The following is a 27,119-nucleotide window of genomic DNA, read 5'->3' as shown; positions in this document are numbered from 1 at the left end:
TCACATTAAAACCTTTGCCAATAAAACGTAATTAGAATCCTCATAATGGTCGATCCTGGTACCCGAGCGGTCACACACTGTTCCAACACTGCGATCTTGAGTTTGAATCTCACTTCTGTCATGAACGTCTTTCCACGGTTTTCTTCTTCTAGATCAGCTTAGTGGAAGCCTTGCGCGGTCCAGTGCCCCTTCCAAGGATTCCACCACTCCAATCCGATTTTGTGACGTCATGGAGAAGGAATAGGAGGAGATGAAAGGGGGGTTGAAACGATTAAAAAATTCGATAATCCACATAATCCGCATCATGACATTTACCCTTCAATGAATGGGGTTGACGCTCAGAAACAAAAATGCGTAAACAATTCCAATACTGCATTACAGATGAAGCTCAGAACAGTAATATAAATTACCAGTTAACAGGAGACAAAATATCCCAACGATGTAATTTTCTCGTGTACCTTCAAACACACGTAAGTAGACCGAAAAACATGACGTGATATAACGCAAAACATCAAACAAAAAGAACCCTAATGCAATAAACAATGTTCTACATAAATAACGAACCGTCTCTGCGATCTAGTGGTCACAGTTCCTGACTACAGATCCAAAGGACCGGGTTCGATTCCCGGCGTTACCATTTTTTTCTGAGAAGTAGTGGGTCTGGAGCGGAGTCCACTCAGCCTCGTGATGACAATTGAGGAGCTATTTCAACGAAATAGCGGCTCCGGTCTAGAAACCCGAAGCTAACGTGCCATGGGGATTCGTTGCGCTGACCACGCGTTACCCTCTATCCGCTACATTTGACACTAACTTCGCCGACAAGCGGCGGTCGCTCGATCGATATATTTCGCTTGCGGACCACAGGCCACGGAGTTTGTTTTTCTTTGTGTGTGTAAAAACACTCGGAACGGAACTCCCTCCTCAGATCCGGTTACCCGAATCTTAAAGATGATAAACGATTGTGGAACACCTCAAGGTATTGCAAAATCTGCCTCACGCTCAGTGGCAGTTGCTACGATTCGTCCTCCAACCGGAGTGCTGAGTCAAGTGGAAGAACAGGTACTGTAGAAATAATCATGTGACGGCAGCTAATTACTAGATCATAAACTAAATGGTCTGGCCGGTCACGGTAGCCGAGCGGTCTTAGGCATGTACTGTCTTCGCTCGGTTGGAAACCGGGATCGGGGGATCGAATCCCACTCAGGGCATGGATGTTTAGTTTGTGTGTGTGCGTTTTTCTGTGTTTGCGTACAGGTAGAGGCCTTGCGACGAGCTGATCACCCGCCCAAGGAGCCCTACCGAATGTGTAAGATCTAGAAAAACCGAAGTAAACGGAGAAGTTCATGGAGGTAGGCCTAGGCCCACTGGGGCTATAGTGCCAAGGGGGGAAAAAAAAACTAAATGAACTAAAGGCTTTGTTCTGCAAGTACGCATCCTCAACAGAGGCACAACACTAAAGAACCGACGCCGACCCATTAATATCGGCATGAAATAATGGCATCCCAATCACATGTAGATTCTGATATATCGTAAATCAATCAGTCACGTGAGGTAAGAAGTGTTTTAGTTGTGAATAATGGATTTTAATCGATGTGCAAAGTAATTAAACGAATTCCTTCAAATACTGTGGATAAATTAAAAATTGGAGCTCAAGCACTAGTTTTTAAGATAGTGGAAGAGTTTCGCGTATTAAAACGAACTGTGACCGGCAATAACAACATACAGAGAAGCTCAAATGTGCTAATTCCAAAGGTCTAAAGCCATCAGCCCATAAACATGCACGAACATTGCGTTCACTAACAGTATATGTTATCTGTAGCCCATGTCGTGTTTATGCCCATCAATATGTACGACTATCAGGCCTCTGAGTTATCTAAATGCCCATGTCATCTCGTACTGTTCGTGTCTCGTAGCCTAAGAACGGCAATTTCTTCAGTGGACAAACAAAAAAAAAAACTCCGTGGCTTTAGTCCGCAAGCGAACTACATCGACCTGGAGAAAGTCGCTTGCCGGCGAAGTTTGTGCCAAATTTTGCGGATAGAGGGTGTCACGTGGTGAGCGCAACGAATCCCCACGGCCATTATTTTCGGTTTTCTAAACCGGAGCCGCTACTTTGCCATTCAAGTAGCTCCTCAATTATCCTCATGAGGCTGAGTAGACCCCGTTCAAGACTCAGTACTTCTCAGGAAATCTGGTAGCGCCGGGAATCGAACCCGGACCTCTGTATCTGTAGCCAGCAACTCTTACCACCAGACCACAGAGGCGGTCTGGTACCGCTATAAATGATCTCTGACCTTATAAATAACAGTTCCATATAAAAGTAGACGGGATTTTATCAATGATCATTCCAGTTCATACTCTAATCTCGTTTTTTCGATGAATAGTAATAGCCAGGAGTAGAAAGGATATATTGTACCGGTACATCCAAATCAAATAAAATGGTTGTGAGGCGAGAGACGGAAATATTGATAGAAAACAAAGAGTTGCCAGGCAACCTCAACATTCGTCAGCCAGTAACTTCGGCGCTCTCATGTACACAGCGCGGCACGTTTCCTCATTTCATTCGGCATGACGGAGTTTCGCAACACCGATATTTTATTTTAAACTGTAAAAAGAAACATACTCGGGCCGCACAAAGCATATGCTGCAAACTCCTCCGCCATCTCTTGGCGAACTGCACGTCTACAATTTGTGTGACAAAACCATTGGGCAGATAGGCGCCTGTAAAGTTACAGCCTCAATTCACTTTCACTTCAAGTTATTATTTGCCCTCCTACCCCAGCGCCCTTATCATGGGTTTAAATCAGACCACAGACATGTTTTCAATAGCATTACCACACAACTTGTTGCTGCCATGGTCTGTGGTAGGCAAAAAGTGTCTGCAAGAAACGTGTGAGTGGTCAAGTAGGTTATCGTCAAGGGTGTGAGCGTGTGGGCGCCACTCACTGTCTCAACAGGCATCTCCCTTCAAAATCTGCCCCAAAACACGAGGTTCGAGCGTGTCAACCTTTCGAATACCTGGTTCAGAGTTCCATAATTATTAAAGCTTCCAGGCCTGTAAAATTTTCGAATATTTCGATGGAGTGTTTCAGAACTGGTTGAACCAGACCTTTCATATGCCTTGTTCAGGTGTCTCACAATCGAATTCTGATTTAAAAGTTTCATGAACAATTAACTACTTCGGACAGAAAGACACTAGGGAGAAGCAAATTTTTCTGGACTTCTGGCTTTCTATACAATACACAGGCGGGTGTATGGAAGTGTTGTCTGAAAGGATAACTTTATTCTTTTGCCTTCCTCCTCTTTACTTCCTTCATTTCTTAAATTTAGTTCATTCTTCTATGATGTATTTCCTCTCCTCCAATTTATTCTTCTCATTTTCCACATACATCTCTCTCGTTTTCTTACTTTCTAGTTACTCCTTCTCACCCTTCCAAGCCCTCCTGAATTTTCTAACTCCTCTAACCGGTACAAACTGTACCTACGGGTTTCAAAGAGTTCAACCTGACTCTGTGATAGTGGAATTAGGGAAGTATTCCTTTACCAACATTTTTAAACACGGACAATATTAAGACCAGACATCTCTTTCAAGGCACAAAAAAAAAATTAAACTTGAAGAAAGCAGTCTGCTTTTACGGGTTCTCACGGTCTCTTCGCTTGCGGATTTCTTATATTTTTCTTCTACCCTGAAGATGGAGGCGATACGTTCCTCCGAAACGTCGGTTAACACCACATATACACGATGCCAAATCCCAGAAGACTGCTTTCTTCATAGTCACCGCCGTGAAAGCCTCAAATCTTACAACGTTAAACTTAATAGAAACAAAAATCTCATTATAGCAGCGAAGTGTTCTAAAGAATGTAGCTCTGCAGTCCGCCATGTTACCCTCTCTGTGCGGCATACGAATCGCGGACCTATATGAAGCTATTAACAACGCATCACATGTCACTATGTTAGCGATGGAATCTGAAACCAGCCAAAGAGAAGGCCCCTATGCCAGACATACGAACATTACGCCGGGCATTTTCCGCTCTATATCTGATAGATACGATATTTCCGCAGTTGGCTCTGATGCCAAACAGGCAGAAACTTTCAGGGAATCATTACGGGATAGTAGTGCCACACATAGGCAAATGTCAGTTCATGTCCGAGTCATACCGTGAATTATTGATTTCAATCTTACATATAAACGACGGTACAATAAGCCAGAAGTGGCCGCAGCACAAGGGACTTAGTCCCGCCCCATAGCAATAAAATGAAATACATATAAACGGCATTAATATAAATTCCCTTTTAATTTGTAATGAACAAATTACACAGAGAATCTCATTTATAAATAGTGTGACAGGTGAATCCACTGCATAGAGAAGTGTCACTTCCTAGGTAACGCACTGTCAAGACATTGCGCTAACCACCAGCGTTCAATGCTAGTCAACAGCTAGCAATTCCTAAGCAAATAATAGACCCGCCAACGAATATTCTAGCTAACATGCGAAACAGAACCCTTCGACAAGGTGTTCTCACAGCGGTACGAGAAGATCTACTTAAGAGGATAGACTGCGACAGAACAGTTCAGATCAGAGAGCAGTTCCGATCCGACAAGATACAAGTATATGTGAAAAACCAAGAGCAGAGACACTTAACCATTGAAGAGGAAACTCAGAGGGACGACGGACCAATCAGGTCGCTTCGTCTGAACAGGCGTTATTTGAGAGTGATTGTAATTATGAGTGTAAACGAGTAATTCTCCAATAAACAGCGTCGTCTAAAGCCACAACCCATTAATTATATGTCACGCAATCCCAGGCACGTGACAATTCATCTGTAATCTGTCAAGACGACAGGTCCACAGTCTCTTCCAAAACAGTTCCTCCACTTGATGCGATCTAGAGCTTTCTCCTTCAAATGAAAATATCCTCTTCTGTCCCCAAGGTCATCCAGCAGCTTCTTACGTCTTCTTCCTCGTCTTCCGGTCACTTCTATCCGCCCATCTATCTTTCCTTCAATAACTTTTTTAGAAGGCAGTTACCGCGTAAGATATGACCAATCCAATTAGTCTTCCGTTTTCTTATTTCGTGTACGATATTCCTCTGCTCATTGACTCTAATTAACACTTCTTCATTTCTCACATAATCGGTCCAACTGATCTTCTCCATCCTTCTCAAACACCACATTTCGAAGCTTTCCAGGTGTTTCTGATCTACTGCCCTAAGTGTCCGAGTTTCAGCCCCATACAAAGCGATGCTCCAAACGTAGCAGCACGTGACAATATGATGACAATTTTAATCTTCGAAATATTGTACTTCGGCTTTAGAGCGTTTGTAAGGGCAAACACTGTACTTTAGCACTGCAAAAATTCGATTGGCCCAATCTACTCTCAAACACAACAAAGTACCTCAGTTATTACTCCAACTAACGCCGAGGTCACTCAAGCCGTTAGTCGGTGGCTTTCCACCGAGGCGGCCCGCGTTCGATCCCGGGTCTGTTCAAGTGGGATTTGTGGTGGACAAAGTGGCGCTGGGGCAGATTTTCTCCGAGTACTTCAGTTTCCCCTCCCAAATTTTCATTCCATCAATTGCTCCACAATCACCCTCACCTATCATCTGGGGCTGGTACAATAGGCCAGAAGTGGCGGCACCCCACTTACTTACTTACTTACTCACTCCCTCATGGAGCTGACCCTGCCAATTCTGCAGCTACTTAAGAATTTCCCAGCACTTTATGAAACCCGAAAGTTCATTACCGTGTTCACAAGAGCTCTCCACTGGTCCCTACCCTGAGCCAGATCTATCCAATGCATACCATCCCATCCTATCTCTCTAAGATCCAATCTAATATTGTCCACCCGCATACGCCTTGGTCTTCCCTGTGGTCTCTTTCCTTCCGGCTTTCCCACTAATATCCTATATGCATTCCTCGGCTCCCGCATTCATGCTACATGCCCTGCCCACCTCATCTTCCTTAACTTGATCATTCTAGTTATATTTGGAGAAGAGTACAAGTTATGAAGCTCCTCATTATGCAGTTTTCTCAATCCTCCTGTCACTTCATCTCTCTTCGGACCCCACTAGCAATAGAAAACCCGCCGAGGTCAAGAAAACGTGGATCTATATATCCACACGTCTCCACGGCGTGCTGCTTACTGAGTTAAGCACAGAGGCAACTTTACCCTTACCTCAGTCATTACAGATGCTAGGTTAAGGATCCAATGGCCAGGGAATCACGGGACTCATTTCTTGTGGGTGCAGAGGCTTTCCTTTTTCACCGTCGCTTCCAAACCGCCTCTGGGGTTCGCGAAACCTTATATTCAGTCGGTATCGGAAGTGATGTCGGGAGATGAAGCGGCCGGGGCGTGAAGCTGCCCACTTAACTCTATCTACTACCGTGGGGTGCTCCATATGTCTTCATGGCGTGCTGTTTAATTACTGAAGCACAAGGACAGCTTTCATTACCTGTAATTTACTCTGAAATACTGGCACACAGTGTTGTCAGTATTAAACAAGATACAGTTCTGCAGTAGTACAGGAGTCCTGCGGAGCTTTCATAGACAAAGTTTTTTTTATATTACTAGTGGGGTGGGACTGCGCCCACTTCTGGCCTATTGTACCAGCCCCAGATGATAGGTGAGGGTGATTGTGGAGCAATTGGTGAAATGAAGATTGGCAGGGGAAACGGAAGTACTCGGAGAAAACCTGCCCCAGCGTCACTTTGTCCACCACAAATCCCACTTGACCAGACTAGACAAACCCTACTCAAATTCTATAGCGAATGCCATAGCGATGCTTTTCTGCGTTTGTGAACGTTGTACATTAACGAAAACTTCTAAGCGCTCTTCACATATACGAATTTGGTTCATAAACCTAATAAAGATATTGGAGAGTACGGAAGAGAACAAGATATCACAACAGTAATACAGTGTAGCCGGTCACGGTAGCCGAGCGGTCTATGACATGTACTGTCTTCGCTCGCTCTGAAACCGGGATCGTGGGTTAGAATCCCACACAAGGCATGGATGTTTGGTATGTGTTTATTCTGTTTATGTTGCCCTGCGTTTAGGTAGAGCCTTCTGACGAGCTGATGACCCGTCCAAGGAGTCCTGCCGTCTCTAAAATAATTATGGAACTGAGAAATCAGCCCTGTGCTCCAAAGTGGGAGCAACAGGAGAGAGACAAAAGAAAAAAAAAGGCGTATAAAAAGAAATAGGTGGGACACTCTGAACGAAGACCTTAAAGTGTCCTGCAGCTGATATAAATCGAGGGGCACATGACGACAGAGGCGTCTCTCAAAGAGAAGGGGAAACATTTGTAACCGAACAGGCGAAAACATCGTCCATGACGCTGCTGGTGGAGATGCTGACCGAGTTACCACTGCAGGGCTTTGATGAATCTCGTTGTATGTGTAAACTGTTGGAGCACAAGGGCCGGTATTGCTACTCACAGCTGTATCCATAAACAAGAGTTCCCCACAGATAACACTTTTTATTAAAAATAATACCGCAATAGAATTTAGTACCATTACACAACTCATCAACACAGCTCCCAAAACCCCAAACATGTATGATTTATTACCTTAACTAGCACAATTGTATACATCCGATATGTTCGGCTTATAACGAACAAAAGACTGCTAAACAGCATTGCGTATACTTAACAGGCGAGTTCCGCAGAATCAATTAGCCCATGAAGAACGTGCTAACAACATTCGCACGCTTTTCGACCGACTAACATGAGAATAAAATTTAGCTAATGTGAGTACAAAGATTATGGAGCACTCTTTCCTCATAACGAAGAAACGTTACATGTGCATGCAGCTATTCACTGTCAGTTGATATTTATTCAAAACGGCGAAAAATCAAACTACAAACATCTGCTGAATCCATAAAAATTCAATATTAATTGGTTCACTCACTCATGTAGCTGAGCCCTTCTTGAGAAGCCGCAAATTGTGCAGCTACTCAAGAACTTCCAAGCATGGAACTAGAAGGTTCATTACCGTGTTCACGAGAGCCCTCCACTGGTCCTTATCCTAAGCCATATCAATCCAATCCATACTATTCCATTTTAATGCTGTCAACACACTTACGCCTTGGTATTCCCAGCGATCTCTTTCCTTCTGGCGTTCCCACAAATCTCCTATATGCATTCCTCTTCTCCCCCATTCGTGCTACATGCCCTGTTACTAAATACACTAAATAAATATAAACTCGTATAAACCGTTTAAGTGAACGGAGTTCATGGAGGTAGGCCTAGGCCCATTGGGGCTGTAGTGCCAAGGAAAAAAAATAAATAAACCGTTTAAAACAAGCTTCGAAAGTCATATTGTTAGTAAGTTAAAAGAGTGAAATGAATCTAACTTCAGAGATTTTGTTTTGTTTTTCTTACCCTAACTGCGATCTACCGAATCAATTTAAGTCTGCCTCTTATTTTTTATTCATGATCCAGAATCAATTATACTGTAACTAAACAATATACAATATTTATGTGTGTGTAGACCTACACATTCAGGTGTAGAAAGCTCCACTTAATCATAAGAGAGAAAACGGGACTTCGGAAATGTGGTGTGTTTCGGAGACCACTTCTGGTTAATATGCAGCTTCGGAAACGGGCGCACCGAGCTCCCTTAATTATCTCCAAAACAGTGAATCTTGCTGAGAAAGTGTATTTGGAACAGAATGTATTTAATTGTTCTCTACGACTTTTGTAGGGATCATTTTATGCTCCAATATATTTTGAGTTATGCTACAGCTGTCCTAAGAAGCGCTTACAGGTCTTCATGGAACATGTTCCTCATTATTGTCCGATTGTGTCCAAAACTGGAATGTATCGACGAATTTTTGTAAATTCCATTTTCGTGATCATACGTTTAGCGATTCTCAATTTTTGATTTGTTTCATTCTGGTCCGTCACACTAACAATTACTCTGAGGATGGTCCGTAGGGATCGAAACATGTAAGGGTGATGAGTCTTCAAACGATAAAACTAAATAGTCACATTTGACGATGTTATTTTTGTCTTTGTGATTCTCAGTTTCTTTCACACGTACAGACGCAATGACAGACGCAGCCATTTTATTAAGCCGTTCTTTGCGATGCGAACTCGCCTGCCCAGCACACGAGAAGATGAAAGTCTGCTGCTATAATAACCTTCACACTGCATTTTGTTAACGCTGGAACGCTTTCACTTTGAATTACGTTTCAGTAAAATACCAATCACTGACATGTTACGTAATAAGCGGGCTCGCTTTGCCTCCGTTGACAAAGAACTGTGGGCGCGAAACACAGCTACAATCAAGGATATGCATTCCAAATGTTTAGGATTACACTGTAGCAACGTTGGTACGTGACTTAAAATATCTCATTAGGAAATACAATTCGAAATCGGGTGAATATTTAAGGAAATAAAGTAATTTTTACATTCATGGTGTTGAGCCCTTCTTGACAAGCTGCGAATTGTGCAGCTACTCAAAAACCCGAATGAGCATTGCCGTGTTCACGAGAGCCCTCCACTGGTACCTATCCTGAGCCAGATCAATCCAATCCACACCATCCCATCCTATCTCTCTAAGATGCATTTTAATATTGTCCACCAACATATGCCTTGGTCTCTTTCCTTCTGCCTTTCCCACTAATATCCTACACGCATTCCTCGTCTCTCCCATTCGTGCTACATGCCCTGACCACCTCATCCTCCTTGACTTGATCACTGAGTTATATAAAGCACATAATAAAATACTAAATGAGAACATGTGACATGGAGTTCTGTAAAGCTGACAGCGGTTCAGCTGATCGGGAAGTCCCTTCCTTCTTTATGGAGTCTGAAGACTCCTTATCGTGTTCACAACAATCATCCATTTAACCTTAACCTGAGCCAGCTGAATTTGTCCACACTCCATTTGTGTGTACACTCGTCTTAATATTATCCTCGCATATACGTCTATATGTCCCAAGTAGTTTCCTTGTAAAGTTTAACTGAGTCTTTTACTCAGAAAGTTGTTATGACGGATGCTAATGTGTACATCAGTTTATCTACCGAAGCAACCTGCAAAGAAGAAGAAACTTCCCGGTGCTGACTCTGTAGCCTATACCACCTGATCCTCCGTAAGGAGTACATATACCAACGTGAGTCGAACTTGCTTTACTGCCTGTCAGTACTAACTGCTGTCGTGCCCAGAACATCACAGCAGAGGACGGGACTGGAATGCAAATGTGAACATACACGTGTGCGCACGCACACACGCAGCGGACAGGAAGTTCAAAAGTGAACAACAGTAACAACAAAAAAGGTTCCAGTGATGTACACAGGGCCGAGATGACGTCACCACAAGTCTATACCCACGTACAGCAATCCAATTCATGCGCATTTATTAACGAAATGGACAAGTTTCTGCAATTGTACCTGGGGAACAGACAACTGCAGAGTTATATCTTCTAACATGTGTATAACGCCGTGTAGTCTGTTGAAAGTCAAAAGGCGTTTCGGAGGAACGTGTCGCTCGGCTGTGTGTGACAGCCAATGGGAACTGACGGTTCATTTTGCCGTATGGGACAACCAATGGGAAGTGACATACTGGCTTGCATTTCCCTCCTGTTTTCCTGTATCATCCGAAATTTCAGTTCCGCTGGGTTCATTATTCGACCCTGAAGATAGAGGTGATATATTCTTCCGAAAAGTCGCTTGACATTCAACGGACTACACGGCGTTACATTCCACAGGATAGAACTCTTCATAACCACCACCGCCGCGAGATCCACAAATCGTACAAATTCCTACCCTTACGAATCTACCCCAGCATAGCTACTGACAGCGTGATTCTTCAGCACTTTCCCCTGCCATTTGGCGTAACAGTAAATTATCTTCCTTTTAGGAATTAATTGACAATTTATACATCTGGTGACACTCCTTAGAGTATGAACACGCCCACAGCAAGAGCAATACAAACTCCGTGGCCTGTAGTCCGCAAACGAACTATAACAACCGCACGACCGCCGCTTGTCGACGAAGTTAGTGGCAACTTTAGCGGGTAGAGAGTGTCGCGTGGTCAGCGCAACGGATCCCCACGTCCGTTAATCTCGGGTTTCTACACCGGAGCCGCTATTTCCTTGAAACAGATCCTGAATTATGCTCACGAGGCTGGGTGGAGGCCGTTCCAGACCCACCACTTCTCAGAAAATCTGGTAGCGCCAGGAATAGAACCCGGGACCTCTGGATCCGTAGCCAGGAACTCTTGACAACTTGACCACAGAGGCGGTCCCACATCAAGAGGTCTACTATCAAAATTGGCAAAACACAAAAAGCGGGATATAACTCGAGATTCGCTCACACAAACAGTTGTTACCCGTGTCCGTTGATTTATCAATTATATACGTTTAATTACGCAACCGCTCAATTGATGGAGCTGCTTCTATTTGTACTGAAAACGCCAGTACACAGGCTTACACAAACTCCTCAGTCAACAAAAAGAATGCAATATGCCGAACATTGCATTTAAAACAGGAAAGAAAGCCAAAGAATGCAAGCTGTATTTCCTTCAGAGGTGAAACAGCTAATCCAAAAGCAGGAACTGCAGTTGCAGATAAAATGCTTGTATACGCTATGGAATTCTGTTACAGGAAATTAAATGCTAATGTCTGCAGAAGCGGCAATGTGCCGTAAGATAGAAAGAAAGAAATAATAGCCTGGAAACGAGGTTACATATCATCCCAACGCCTTGGCCGACTTTCCAATTCCCGTCCGCTATGAGAAATGGCAAATTATACCGCGGCAAAAATGCGTTTCGGGCAGGAGACATGATGCAAGTGTACGGTATTCATAGCTACTTTCTTATGGCGATGTGCAGGCAGCCAGATGAATTTCAATGTATTCATGTTCCACGGCAGAACAGCCAAAATTCCTTTCCAGGTTCTCCTCTCTTCCGTTACACTATAACCATCAAGGCGCACGTTCGTATGGCAGTGATGAAATGCGATCGTAAATAAGACAGTAACTGCATGACTGCCATTTGGATGAAATTAAACTAATGTAAAAATACCTCTGTTCTTGTCTTCCGTCATATGAATGAAGTACACGCCGGTTTACCTGGCACAGGCCTGCATTAAGATCGTGATGCCCAGTTCAGAAACTTAACGCCAGCTCGTCACAGAGCAATCACTGATTCCCCAGCTATTCTACTGTATATGTAATCACTCTACAAACCGGAAAGTTGCTAGTTCGATTATCGGCGACGTCTATTCCAATTCACCTAATCCTTCCAGCCGCACTGTGGCCCTGGGGTCGACTCGGCCTCTGAGAGAAATGAGTACCAGGAATCTTTCTCGGTGTAAAGGGCGGACGGGGCGTAAGACAGACCTCACCGCCATTTGTGAGCCGATTGTCTAGCAAATGTGGGAGCCTCGACGTCTCATAACCCTATGGTCCTCCAGGGCCTGTTACAGGTACAGCTTTACTTTTACTGAAAGATTCTGAATAATGAATTGCCACAACGCAGAAAAGGTCGTGGTCTGTTTTAAAGTACTATCCCATCACGCATCTGGGGGAAATAAGGACTTATGACTTTGCAGGACTTAGGGAAGTGGTCATGGCCTATCCCAGGCCACTCTCCAAGCATCTGTCCGGAGGAGCTGAGAAAAAAAAACACAAAACACCTCAGTTAGATCTGCAGGCTTCAGGTCTCGTATTCCATACCGTCATCTCAGGGCCGCGCCATAGCTCAAGCGATTAGTCGCTGGCTTCCCACCGCGGTGGCCCAGCTTCGAGCCCGGGTCTGGTCAAGTGGGATTTGTGGTGGACAAAGTGGTGTTGGGGCAGGAATTCTCCGAGTACTTGCCAATCATCATTCCACCAAAAATCTCCATCATCGTAATCACCCGGGGCAAGTACAATAGGCCAATCACTGGCCGACGTACCGAGTGGACCCAGCTGGACTCCACCCCCCACTAAGCGAATTAAAGAACAAAATTAAAATTTTTACCGTCATCTCCCGACAACACTACTGAAATGCTAACCACAGAGCTACGTTCAGCTTCAATAATTCATTATAATAGGCTACCTGCAGAGTTCCTCTACCGATCCAAGCAAATGAGCCTACGTGTGTTAAGTAAGGCCTGTGCTAACAGCTTCTGCCATACAACTGCAGGAACGGAATTGTGATTCGGGNTACGGCATACGTCGTAGACGGACGGAGGTGGCGTGGGGGCGGGTGGGGGGGGGGGGGGAAGAGGCATGCGCAGCGACTGGAATACAGGCCCAGCGGGATTCAAACGGTCGCCAAGCTATGTTTACAGAGGGCGCAAGTGGTCCTATATCTCGCACCTCCATATAACGTGAATGATATGAAGTGCAGTGCCCTTTGTGATGAAAAATGGACAAGATTCGACAATAAACACACCAAAATTTACGTTAAAATCATAGCTAATGATCCCTGCGGTACTGTTTACAGGTTCCTTAAGCGACATCTTTCTAATGATAAAACATCAGGCTAACATAAGCAATCGCCGGTCACGGTAGCAGAGTGGTCTAAGGCATGAACTGTCTTCGCTGGCTCGGAAGCCGAAATCCTGGGTTCGAATCCCACTCAGGGCATGGATGCTTAGTTTATGTGTGTGCGTTTTAATTGTCTTTGTGTACAGGTAGACGAGCTGATCACCCGCCCAAGGAGTCCTACCGAATGTGTAAGAACTAGAAAAACCGAAGTGAACGGATAAGTTCATGGAGGTAGGCCTAGGCCACTGGGGCTGTAGTGCCAAGGAAAAAAAAAACATAATCAAATGACGTCATTCTAATCAAATAGACAGCAGACAATGTCTCATTACACACTAACCGACTCGTGACGTATGCACTTGTTATGACGGGAATGTCAGGCCCAGTGTTTGGGTTAAGTTAATATCTGGTTTCAACTTCAGGTTTCTTTCTGTAACTGGCTATAAGTCACACAAACACCCAGGAGTAGTTCAATCGAATTTAATGCATTAAGAACACAACCACGAATTCAATCCACAAGCTACTACAGGGGCAATTAAGATAATCTAAATTGAATATGTGACGTTTTTGTAACGTGAGGAAACCTGTCCATAGGCCAGCACAAGCAAGCATTCTAGTTGGATCACCTTGACACAAGCGCATGCGTGTAGGCTACATGTACCGTGCGAACCGCCTGGGGTCCTTGGCTTTCTGAATGACTGACATATCAGATTACGTAACAACATGCATTCACTCACCTGTTCTGTGAACTCGGAAAGGTTTCGCAAGCTAATGTTGTACACAATATTCCTGCAACAAAACAGAAATTACATGTTTCAGAAGGCGATACTAAGGAGTGCAAAACGAATGGCATATATCCGAGTTTTTCTCGATATGGTTCGCTAACCAAGTAACCACTCGACCACTTGGTGTCCGCTATACATGATAACACGCCAGCTCGCTACAGCAGACAGGTATGCTATTAGCAGTAGCAAAACATGGTAAATCATTATACAAACAACGACTGACAAGCAAATATTAAAAAAAAAAAAAAAAGGTCATCACAACTGCACTGCTGCAGGTGCATCTGCTAATTCGTCCGCATAAATCTAACTTACGCTCTATCCTTCGTTAATTTCGCCAGTAAATAGGGCTGCAAATCCCAGACACGAGTAAGTCGCTGGCACTAGAAGCCGAAAGTTGNAACGGACGAACGATCCTAACAGCTTGCATCAGGTTAGAGTGCGTCCGTTAAGCACTTAGTAACATTGCCCACCACTGCCAAGATCCTCAGCCAGTTTCATCCTATTCTCGCTTTTATTACGTATTTACCTAAGACTCATTTTAATGCAATCCTCCCATTTCATTCTTGGTCAGCAAATTGCCATTTATGAAGAAATTTCTCCACAAAAATTCTGAACGCACTGTGCCAAACAACAAAATTTCTTGCCCAGTGTGCCGCAGCTCCTCATACTGTGTACCAATATTTAGGTCACCATTACAGAATACGAGACCGCCTTTGTGGTCCAGGGGTCAGAGTTCCTGGCTAGAGAATCAGAGCTCCCGGGTTCAATTCCCGGAACTACCAGATTTTCTGAGAAGTAGTGGAGTCTGGAACGGGGTCCACCCAGCCTCGTGAGGATAACTGAGGAGTTGTTTGAAGGAAATAACGACTCCGGTCTAAAAAAACAGAGATTAACGGCCATGGGGATCCGTTACGCTGACCACGCGACACCCTCTATCCACAAAAGCTGCCACTAACTTGGCCGACAAGCGGCGGCCGCTCGGTCGGTATAGTTAGGTTACGGACTACAGGCCACGTAGTTTGTTTTTGTTTTTACAAAATGAGAAGTTCACTAAACTCTCTAACCCTCGACGAAGCAGCGAAGTCATACGACCTCGGTTGGCGCTTCGCCTCTGATTCGGAACTGGGCTTCACTTTATGGAAATCCGCTTAAAGTGTTTCCCGGCGACGGTCCATAATGAAAAGAAATTAATTTTCTCCTTCCTATTAGTTCTCAGAGTCAAGCTTAAATCTGTCATGACTAATGACATGACAGCGTCCTCCATAACAGGCTGTCTCTCAGCTGTTGATCAAGAAGTACTGTGCCTTGTATACAACCGGAAGTGTCACTGAAGTACTCACATATAAACGTCACTAAACATTAACCTGTGCCAAGTGAAGCCATTCCGCACACCACAACATTAATATCTGTGCATGATTTGAGGTTCTAACACCAGTGGCTATGAACAGTTTTACCTGTGAAGTCCGATCAGAGTCAAACGGATGTTTCGGTTGAATATGTCACCTCCATCTTCAGGGTAGAAGAATAAGCCAACCAAGAAACCAAAACAGAGCAAGCTGCAAGCAAAGTTTCATGACGGAATCTTGCTTGGCTTATTTTTCGAATTTGGCTATCTTCAACGGGCTACATAGCGTTATATTCCAGGAGATAGACCTATATCCTCCCTTCGGGTATTCCGATTCAAATTTTCTGTGCACTTCATGTCTCATTCATACATCGTGTGTACATATCGCTTACCTCATCGTATTACACAGGGATTTACACATGACTGGTAAAGGATATTACATAAACACAATATACAATATATTTATATTCATATTAATATGGTGTATGGTGTTCTATTTTATTATTATTATTACTGGAGGGGGTGGGTTTCCCCATGCACCGCGACTAATAGTCTATTGTACGTCCCCCTTTGATATTCTACCAGTCGCCATACCCTATCGGTATTGGTGCGTGCTATCAGCCCCGTTCAGCCAACGAGGTCGGCCCTCGGTACCTGATACTTCCCCCATCTACCAGAGGCATTGGAAACTATTTGGGCGGGAAAGTTTTGCTCAGAGGTCTCCTAGAGACATGAGGATCTTTTACGTGCCGTAAATCTACGACACGGGACCCCTCCCGGAGGACTTGTTCCCTGAATTTTTCCGCCCTTAAAAATTCCACGACCTCTGCCGGGTTTGAACCCGCGTACCTTGAGTCATGAGGTGGGAACGTTACCCTTAGACTACGGAGGCCGCTTGTATGGTGTTCTATCTAAAATGTCATTAACTACTTGTATACTGCGAATATGATGTTGGGACTACCAGGTTTCACTCGAGGTGATCTTCCCTTGTGATAACATGGCCAAAGTGCGCTGTCTGCTAGCGATTGTAGCGAACACACCACACCAGGATACAGAGTTACAAACACGCCGGCGAAGGACCACCGCAATTTAAATAATATTTTGTAAAAACAAAGGGAGCATTATGGAATCTTCTGGAAGTTAATACGGCTTTTTAAATAGTATACACATTACCCCGGGCCGCTTCAAAATCACTCTCCATCCTGAGAACTTACGTAGTTCATGCAGAACGGGACATTCTTTCTGTTGGGGTGGGGTGAGAGTGAGCCCACTTGGCACGTCGGCCACTAACTGGCCTACTGTACCAGCCCCAGATGATGATGAGTGTGGAGCAGTCGGTGCAATGAGAACTGGCAGGGGAAATCGGAGTACTCGGAGGAAACCTGCCCCAGTGCCACTCCGCCCTCCACAAATCCCACTTAAACTGAACTGGGATCGAACCCGGGTCACCGCAGTGGGAAGGCGGCGACGTGCCGCCTAAGCTATGGTACGGCCTGGGAGTCTTACTCATGTATGAAAGTCACATGAACTCAAGGGTTTGTTGTAATAAACATAATTGTTGAATTCTCTACCCTGAGCTTTTGCGCGCGACAACCCATGACTTTAAGCAGTGATTCTAATCCACTCGACCAGGCCAATTCGTAAAATAACCCTTAAACACACCAGTCCCGGGTACACAACAACTGAGCACTCTAATCATAAAATTAGGAAGCTCTGACACTATGTGTGACTACCTCCATCTTCGCGTATTCTCCTGCAACACCTGCCAACTCCATTTTACACATGTTTAGGAAGCTCTGACACTATGTGTGACTACCTCCATCTTCGCGTATTCTCCTGCAACACATGCCAACTCAATTTTACACATGTTTAGGAAGCTCTGACACTATGTGTGACTACCTCTATCTTCGCGTATTCTCCTCCACCCCCTCCCAATGCCATTTTACACACGTTTACGAAGCTCCGACACTATGTGTGACTACCTCTATCTTCGCGTATTCTCCTCCACCCCCTCCCAATGCCATTTTACACACGTTTACGAAGCTCCGACACTATGTGTGACTACCTCTATCTTCGCGTATTCTCCTCCACCCCCTCCCAATGCCATTTTACACACGTTTACGAAGCTCCGACACTATGTGTGACTACCTCTATCTTCGCGTATTCTCCTCCACCCCCTCCCAATGCCATTTTACACACGTTTACGAAGCTCCGACACTATGTGTGACTACCTCTATCTTCGCGTATTCTCCTCCACCCCCTCCCAATGCCATTTTACACACGTTTACGAAGCTCCGACACTATGTGTGACTACCTCTATCTTCGCGTATTCTCCTCCACCCCCTCCCAATGCCATTTTACACACGTTTACGAAGCTCCGACACTATGTGTGACTACCTCTATCTTCGCGTATTCTCCTCCACCCCCTCCCAATGCCATTTTACACACGTTTACGAAGCTCCGACACTATGTGTGACTACCTCTATCTTCGCGTATTCTCCTCCACCCCCTCCCAATGCCATTTTACACACGTTTACGAAGCTCCGACACTATGTGTGACTACCTCTATCTTCGCGTATTCTCCTCCACCCCCTCCCAATGCCATTTTACACACGTTTACGAAGCTCCGACACTATGTGTGACTACCTCTATCTTCGCGTATTCTCCTCCACCCCCTCCCAATGCCATTTTACACACGTTTACGAAGCTCCGACACTATGTGTGACTACCTCTATCTTCGCGTATTCTCCTCCACCCCCTCCCAATGCCATTTTACACACGTTTACGAAGCTCCGACACTATGTGTGACTACCTCTATCTTCGCGTATTCTCCTCCACCCCCTCCCAATGCCATTTTACACACGTTTACGAAGCTCCGACACTATGTGTGACTACCTCTATCTTCGCGTATTCTCCTCCACCCCCTCCCAATGCCATTTTACACACGTTTACGAAGCTCCGACACTATGTGTGACTACCTCTATCTTCGCGTATTCTCCTCCACCCCCTCCCAATGCCATTTTACACACGTTTACGAAGCTCCGACACTATGTGTGACTACCTCTATCTTCGCGTATTCTCCTCCACCCCCTCCCAATGCCATTTTACACACGTTTACGAAGCTCCGACACTATGTGTGACTACCTCTATCTTCGCGTATTCTCCTCCACCCCCTCCCAATGCCATTTTACACACGTTTACGAAGCTCCGACACTATGTGTGACTACCTCTATCTTCGCGTATTCTCCTCCACCCCCTCCCAATGCCATTTTACACACGTTTACGAAGCTCCGACACTATGTGTGACTACCTCTATCTTCGCGTATTCTCCTCCACCCCCTCCCAATGCCATTTTACACACGTTTACGAAGCTCCGACACTATGTGTGACTACCTCTATCTTCGCGTATTCTCCTCCACCCCCTCCCAATGCCATTTTACACACGTTTACGAAGCTCCGACACTATGTGTGACTACCTCTATCTTCGCGTATTCTCCTCCACCCCCTCCCAATGCCATTTTACACACGTTTACGAAGCTCCGACACTATGTGTGACTACCTCTATCTTCGCGTATTCTCCTCCACCCCCTCCCAATGCCATTTTACACACGTTTACGAAGCTCCGACACTATGTGTGACTACCTCTATCTTCGCGTATTCTCCTCCACCCCCTCCCAATGCCATTTTACACACGTTTACGAAGCTCCGACACTATGTGTGACTACCTCTATCTTCGCGTATTCTCCTCCACCCCCTCCCAATGCCATTTTACACACGTTTACGAAGCTCCGACACTATGTGTGACTACCTCTATCTTCGCGTATTCTCCTCCACCCCCTCCCAATGCCATTTTACACACGTTTACGAAGCTCCGACACTATGTGTGACTACCTCTATCTTCGCGTATTCTCCTCCACCCCCTCCCAATGCCATTTTACACACGTTTACGAAGCTCCGACACTATGTGTGACTACCTCTATCTTCGCGTATTCTCCTCCACCCCCTCCCAATGCCATTTTACACACGTTTACGAAGCTCCGACACTATGTGTGACTACCTCTATCTTCGCGTATTCTCCTCCACCCCCTCCCAATGCCATTTTACACACGTTTACGAAGCTCCGACACTATGTGTGACTACCTCTATCTTCGCGTATTCTCCTCCACCCCCTCCCAATGCCATTTTACACACGTTTACGAAGCTCCGACACTATGTGTGACTACCTCTATCTTCGCGTATTCTCCTCCACCCCCTCCCAATGCCATTTTACACACGTTTACGAAGCTCCGACACTATGTGTGACTACCTCTATCTTCGCGTATTCTCCTCCACCCCCTCCCAATGCCATTTTACACACGTTTACGAAGCTCCGACACTATGTGTGACTACCTCTATCTTCGCGTATTCTCCTCCACCCCCTCCCAATGCCATTTTACACACGTTTACGAAGCTCCGACACTATGTGTGACTACCTCTATCTTCGCGTATTCTCCTCCACCCCCTCCCAATGCCATTTTACACACGTTTACGAAGCTCCGACACTATGTGTGACTACCTCTATCTTCGCGTATTCTCCTCCACCCCCTCCCAATGCCATTTTACACACGTTTACGAAGCTCCGACACTATGTGTGACTACCTCTATCTTCGCGTATTCTCCTCCACCCCCTCCCAATGCCATTTTACACACGTTTACGAAGCTCCGACACTATGTGTGACTACCTCTATCTTCGCGTATTCTCCTCCACCCCCTCCCAATGCCATTTTACACACGTTTACGAAGCTCCGACACTATGTGTGACTACCTCTATCTTCGCGTATTCTCCTCCACCCCCTCCCAATGCCATTTTACACACGTTTACGAAGCTCCGACACTATGTGTGACTACCTCTATCTTCGCGTATTCTCCTCCACCCCCTCCCAATGCCATTTTACACACGTTTACGAAGCTCCGACACTATGTGTGACTACCTCTATCTTCGCGTATTCTCCTCCACCCCCTCCCAATGCCATTTTACACACGTTTACGAAGCTCCGACACTATGTGTGACTACCTCTATCTTCGCGTATTCTCCTCCACCCCCTCCCAATGCCATTTTACACACGTTTACGAAGCTCCGACACTATGTGTGACTACCTCTATCTTCGCGTATTCTCCTCCACCCCCTCCCAATGCCATTTTACACACGTTTACGAAGCTCCGACACTATGTGTGACTACCTCTATCTTCGCGTATTCTCCTCCACCCCCTCCCAATGCCATTTTACACACGTTTACGAAGCTCCGACACTATGTGTGACTACCTCTATCTTCGCGTATTCTCCTCCACCCCCTCCCAATGCCATTTTACACACGTTTACGAAGCTCCGACACTATGTGTGACTACCTCTATCTTCGCGTATTCTCCTCCACCCCCTCCCAATGCCATTTTACACACGTTTACGAAGCTCCGACACTATGTGTGACTACCTCTATCTTCGCGTATTCTCCTCCACCCCCTCCCAATGCCATTTTACACACGTTTACGAAGCTCCGACACTATGTGTGACTACCTCTATCTTCGCGTATTCTCCTCCACCCCCTCCCAATGCCATTTTACACACGTTTACGAAGCTCCGACACTATGTGTGACTACCTCTATCTTCGCGTATTCTCCTCCACCCCCTCCCAATGCCATTTTACACACGTTTACGAAGCTCCGACACTATGTGTGACTACCTCTATCTTCGCGTATTCTCCTCCACCCCCTCCCAATGCCATTTTACACACGTTTACGAAGCTCCGACACTATGTGTGACTACCTCTATCTTCGCGTATTCTCCTCCACCCCCTCCCAATGCCATTTTACACACGTTTACGAAGCTCCGACACTATGTGTGACTACCTCTATCTTCGCGTATTCTCCTCCACCCCCTCCCAATGCCATTTTACACACGTTTACGAAGCTCCGACACTATGTGTGACTACCTCTATCTTCGCGTATTCTCCTCCACCCCCTCCCAATGCCATTTTACACACGTTTACGAAGCTCCGACACTATGTGTGACTACCTCCATCTTCGCGTATTCTCCTGCACCACCTCCCAATCCCATTTTACACGTGTTCAGGAAGCTCCGACTACTTCTACAGTTTATTAAAATTTCCGGCTCTGAGAAATCAATGTTACACACTTCAATCTGCTGCTCTAGGCTCGCCCCTCCCTCTAATGCAAGGAGCAGAAACTAGCACAAGTATCGCCAAAGTTCCTCATCATTGTCCGAAAACAATAGCACGGACACTGCGGGGCTGAGTTCCACTGCAGCTACTGTTTACTTTTGTCATAGTCCTGAAGACGAGTTTACTGTTCAATTCATTTCAACTCTTCTGTAATCAGAACACGAGTTCCCATTGTGTCTGGTTATATTAGTAAGTTGCCATGGGCTATTAGTACGGAACATTGATGGGGGTGGGGATTAACATTTCAACAAGTCCCTCCTCGAATGCTGTGCACATGTGCGCTGTGTGCTCCATGCACCGTGTGCACGGAAAGCGTGTGTTGATGTCTTTCACGTTTCCCTGAGGCTGCTACGAAGATACGTGAAAGGCGACGAATTATTGGGCTCTCGGACGGACGGATGGTTACACAGACAGCCAGACAGATCGACAGATAAATAAATTCACGACTTATCCCCCAAAATGCGAAGTGAATATGACTTTTAGTCACACACTGTTTCGTTGACTGAAATATATAATTCACTACTTAGAATTATGGGTAACGTTGACAAAACTGAAAAACTGAAACGCTGTCTCAGAATTCGGCATTTTCTTGCGTTTGTGACGAGCTGATCACCCGCCCAAGGGATCCTATGGAAATCTCTAAGATCTGGTAAACCGAAGTGAAACGGAGAGTTTCACGAGTTAGGCCAAGGCCCAAATTGGAGCTGTAGCGCTAAAGGGGCGAAAAATGAAGACCTAAGAGAGAAAATTTAGGGAATTTACAATTAAATACATAATTGTGATCTCCAGTGTTACGAAAAAAAAGTAACATGTAACTGCACTATTAATCGAAGCTAATTAACTTAGTGGAACTCCACCAGCTACGACAGAAATTCACCGCCTTCTACTGAGCCCGTGGGTTCATTATGACGCACAGAAGCGCCGGCCACTGGCCCCCATTCCAAGATAAAGCGAAATGGAACGCAATCTCAAGATGAACGAATCTGCATACAAGTTTTGAGACAGACTGCTACAGCGCCAACGTATTCTTCTCTGCGGTATGTTACAATATATTTGGTGACTTTCATTTTTATATTCATGTGATTTATATCGCCCCCCCCCCGGGTTCAAAAAAAAAAAAAAGAGCGAGTAATGGCTGTTTAAATTAACAATATTCATCAGTTGCTTCTGATGGGATAATAAATGAAAGCTCGGGGGCAGTTTCAGACCAGATGACACTCGCCCCTATACTAACAGATCATGCTGTGATAAATGAACGTCACGATAAGCGCGCTGTATTTCCAAACATACAGGAGTACGATGTGGTCCAGTGCTAGCACGCGGCAGCACCACCGGAGTGCGGCAATATGCAGCAGCTTCCTGTCGCATTGGCACTCCCGTATCATTCACATGTGAGCGGCAGGCGAAAACCTCACAACACGCATTCATGTTACATATACAGGAACCCTTCCCAACAGGGCTATGCAGCTTAAGAGCGCTGAAGGGCCACATTCACATGCCTATCCGCAGGTGGAGTTATAAACATACATAATTTTCCAATATACCGCTCTGCCCTTAGATCTTGAAATCGAGAGAGCTAACAGGAAAAGCGTGGACTGACCACGCAAGAAGACGAGACAGCAGGCATCAACGCGGTAACCAAGGAACAAAAGAATTGAAGAAAGAAGTTTTCTGGGATTTGGCACCGTGTATACGTGGTGTTAACCGACGTTTCGGAGGAATGTATCGCCTCCACCTTCAGGGTAGAAGAAAAAATACAAGAAATCTGCAAGCGAAGAGAACGTGAGAACCGGTAAAAGCAGACTCTTCGCTTGCAGATTTCTTGTATTTTTCTTCTACCCTGAAGATGGAGGCGATACATTCCTCCGAAACGTCGGTTAACACCACATATACACGGTGCCAAATCCCGGAAAACTGCTTTCTTCATAGTCACCGCCGTGAAAGCCTCAAATCTTACAACAAAAGAATTGCTCAATACACGGAGGACAGAAGTATCGGACTTGGCGAACAGCAAGAGACAACAAAAGACAAAATCAGTAGACACAAACGATGGAGAGACTGAAACCTTGGAGGAAATTTGCTCAAGGCTAAAACAGCAACAAGAAGATCCATCTACGCCTTCATTTTCCAAATGCGCGCTTTCCTCGGGTTTGACACCAAAAATGTTGCATATAAAAAAACTCTGTTATTTTAGTCCGCAAACGAACTATACCAACAGAGCGACCGCCGCTTGTCGGCGAAGTTTAGTGCCAACTTTAGCGGATAGAGGGTGTCGCGTGGTCAGCTCAACGAATCCCCACGGCCCTTAATTTCGGTTTTCTAGACCGGAACCGCTATTTCCTTGAAATAGCTCCTCAATTATCCTCACGAGGCTGAGTGGACTCCGTTTCAGACCCACTGTTTCTCAGAAAAAAATCTGGTATCGCCGGGAATCGAAGCCGGACCTCTGGATCTGTAGCCAGGAACGCTGACTACTAGACCACAGAGTCGGTGAAAAATGTTGCATATTCTGTCATTTATTCCTCATATGTTACATATCATATCCATGTGATCCAGACATAAAGACCCCACGACTGTCACGCAAAGAGTACAAAAATTATAAAGCTCATTATTAGGACTCACTCCAGACTGTGTCGGGTTGAGACATTCTGCTGAGCACTTCGTTCTCAGACACCCTCAATTCATCTGTTCGTTCCGAGCGAGACCAAGATCCACGCTCATATTATAACAGGCAAAATTAAAGTTCTCTGTATTTTAATATCCGGGCTTCTAGTTATAATATAGGAAGAGAACTCGTTGGCTCCTCACTGTAATTAAAATGTACCTTCAAAGCAATTTAAAAGTCCAGTAGGTCCATATTTCGCTCCATATTTACCTTTGGGGTTTAATTATGTAGTTTCTGTGCGCTCAGTGAAGTTTCGGATTGGAATTAAGCTGATAAACAAACAATTATAAAAATTAAAAATTCGATAAACTTGATGTATATCGATTAACGGCGATGTATTGGGTAGACAGAAAAACCGTCCACTGCACGTTTAGTATAACTCCGCCATCAGAAGCTTCCCCTCCGAGGGCAGAGTTTCCCGAAAGGAGGAGGAATGGCTAGTACTTTGTTATACATACCCTACCCACGTTGCGACCTGACCAAAACTGCGGTTTCTACTGCGTTACGACGAGCAGTTTGGTAGATGATTTCAAAGGCACCTCCTGCCTCCATCCACAGAGAGTGCAGCTAGTGCAGAAAGTACCTCTGTACACTGGTAAACCATATGGTCACGAGATTCAGTAAAGTCTGAACCTCTTATTTCATATTTATTGTTATGAGTTAGGCTGAAGGAACTTGTCATTCATTTCGTTCTAACACGGACCATGGGATTTGTACACGGCCATAATAAAAAAATACCACCGGAATTTCTGGGACTAACTTGCGACGCAGACTTCCCTTCAAGTAACTGAGTTACTGTTACTCAAACTGGGGATCGCGAACTATNCTTGGCGGGGGTGGGGGGGGTTGCCGCGTTATCAGAAATTCGGTAGGAATTAACACAGGAGATATCAGTAAATGGACCGGCTCTGTGGTCTAGTGGTCTGGGTTCCTGGCTACAGATTCAGAGGCCCCGGGTTTGACTCCCGGCGCTACCGGATTATCTGAGAAATAATGGGTCTGGAACAGGGTGCACTCAGCCTCGTGAGGATAACTGAGGAGCTATTTCAAGGAAATAACGGCTCCGGTCTAGAAAACCGAAATTAACGGCCGTGCGGATTTGTTGCGCTGACCACGCGACACCCTCTCTCCGCTAAAGTTGGCACTAACTTCGCCCACAAGCGACGGTCGTTCGGTCGGTATAGTTAGCTTGTGGACTAAAATGACGGAGTTTTTTTGTTGATATCAGTAAATGTAACGGTACGTGGCGGAACATTTCGGTATACTTTTCTCGACTACACAGGAATATTTTATAAACAAATAACTGCAGGTATGCAGAGGCTGTAAAGCTATCTGGGTACCTGCTGTCGCCGCACAGCCTGACAAGTGACTTGCAACAATGTGCAGAAATGAACTTTTCGCTGACCGGCAGAAATGGAGGAAAGGTGGGGGGGGGGCACGTGAATTTGCGTATTATTTTAGAGGCTCGGAAAATCACAAAGTTTTCGAGCCCCTGGTTTATTCAGTCTATAGTACTGTGAGACAAATTAATAACTACAAACAATGAAGTATTAAAAACCATCAGGTATAACATGCAGAAGTTACAAACTTTAATTACTGGATAAAATATGCCTTGCATGTTTCAGCCCTACAGGACCATCATTAAAGGCTTACTTGTTAAAGACGAGACCGTTTAGTGAACTCGTATATTAATTTCCAGCAATAACATTACACTTATAGCCCTTTACAATTGACGGTGTGAAGAGTTCGTGTTTATGTATAGAACACCGACGGATTGCGCAGTTTTATAGATACCCCAGCTTCAGTTCTACAATATCAAGCAGTCCATCGGCAATTTCTACAGGGAGATCGAGAAGTCGCGCACATCACACTAAGCAATTATATTTTGCTGGTTTAATGCACAAACTACAAGACATACAGCACTTACTATTAATGTTTATAACCTTACGACCGATTATATGAGAAATGAAGAAGTGTTATTTAGTCAGTGAGCAGAGGAATATCCTACACGAAATAAGAAAACGGAAGGCTAATTGGATTGGTCATATCTTACGCAGTAACTGCCTTCTAAAAGAAGTTATTGAAGGAAAGACAGAGGGGCGGATAGAAGTGACCAGAAGACGAGGAAGAAGACGTAAGAAGATGCTGGATCACCTTGGGGACAGAAGAGAATGTTCTCATTTGAATGAGAAAGCTCTAGATCGCATTAAGTGGAGGAACTGTTTTGGAAGAGACTGTGGACCTGTCGTCTTGACAGATTACTGATGAATGAATGAATCTTAGAAATGCAAAAGCAAATCATGTCTTTACAACATATGCTCGAAATGGCTTCCCTGTTCAGCAATGCATGCTCGAGCTCTTTTTTACCATGTTTGAGGCCACTTTATGGAGCACCTGTAAACTGATGCTGTTAATCGCCGTCGCAATGTTCCTGTTGAGGTCATCCAGTGTACGCGGATTGTTTCTATACACAATTCCGTTGAGGTACCCCCAAAGGAAAAAATCAGCGGGTGATAAATCGGGCGAACGCGGGGCCACAATCCTTTCGAAAAACTCGCGCAAGAACTGCATGATTTCATTAGAGGTGTGACATGCGGCACCGTCTTGCTGCAACCAACAGAAGCGCAATAAAC

General features: G+C 45.1%; 1 protein-coding gene and 1 long non-coding RNA gene across 10 annotated transcripts in view; one reads left to right on the top strand and one right to left on the bottom strand.

Moving 5' to 3' along the window:
* The window catches only part of LOC111865773 (semaphorin-1A), a 566,056-nt gene that overhangs the window by 164,565 nt on the left and 374,372 nt on the right, over positions 1–27,119 (bottom strand). For all 7 annotated transcript variants that reach the window (XR_002843034.2, XM_023854041.2, XM_023854042.2 and 4 more), the window contains one exon: positions 14,214–14,265. Coding sequence is in view for 6 of the 7 variants with exons in the window: in XM_023854041.2 (XP_023709809.1) it covers positions 14,214–14,265 (52 nt within the window). In the remaining variant the exon portion in view is untranslated. The remainder of the gene's footprint in view (positions 1–14,213; positions 14,266–27,119) is intronic.
* LOC111865775 overlaps positions 1–27,119 on the top strand; it is a 186,164-nt gene that overhangs the window by 2,111 nt on the left and 156,934 nt on the right. The gene's annotated exons all lie outside the window — the stretch shown is intronic.

Source organism: Cryptotermes secundus, unplaced genomic scaffold (assembly GCF_002891405.2).
Source record: "Cryptotermes secundus unplaced genomic scaffold, Csec_1.0 scaffold612, whole genome shotgun sequence".
In the NCBI taxonomy this organism is placed as follows: domain Eukaryota; kingdom Metazoa; phylum Arthropoda; class Insecta; order Blattodea; family Kalotermitidae; genus Cryptotermes; species Cryptotermes secundus.
Note: the sequence above shows the minus strand (reverse complement) of the source record. Positions and strands in the feature narration are given on the sequence as shown.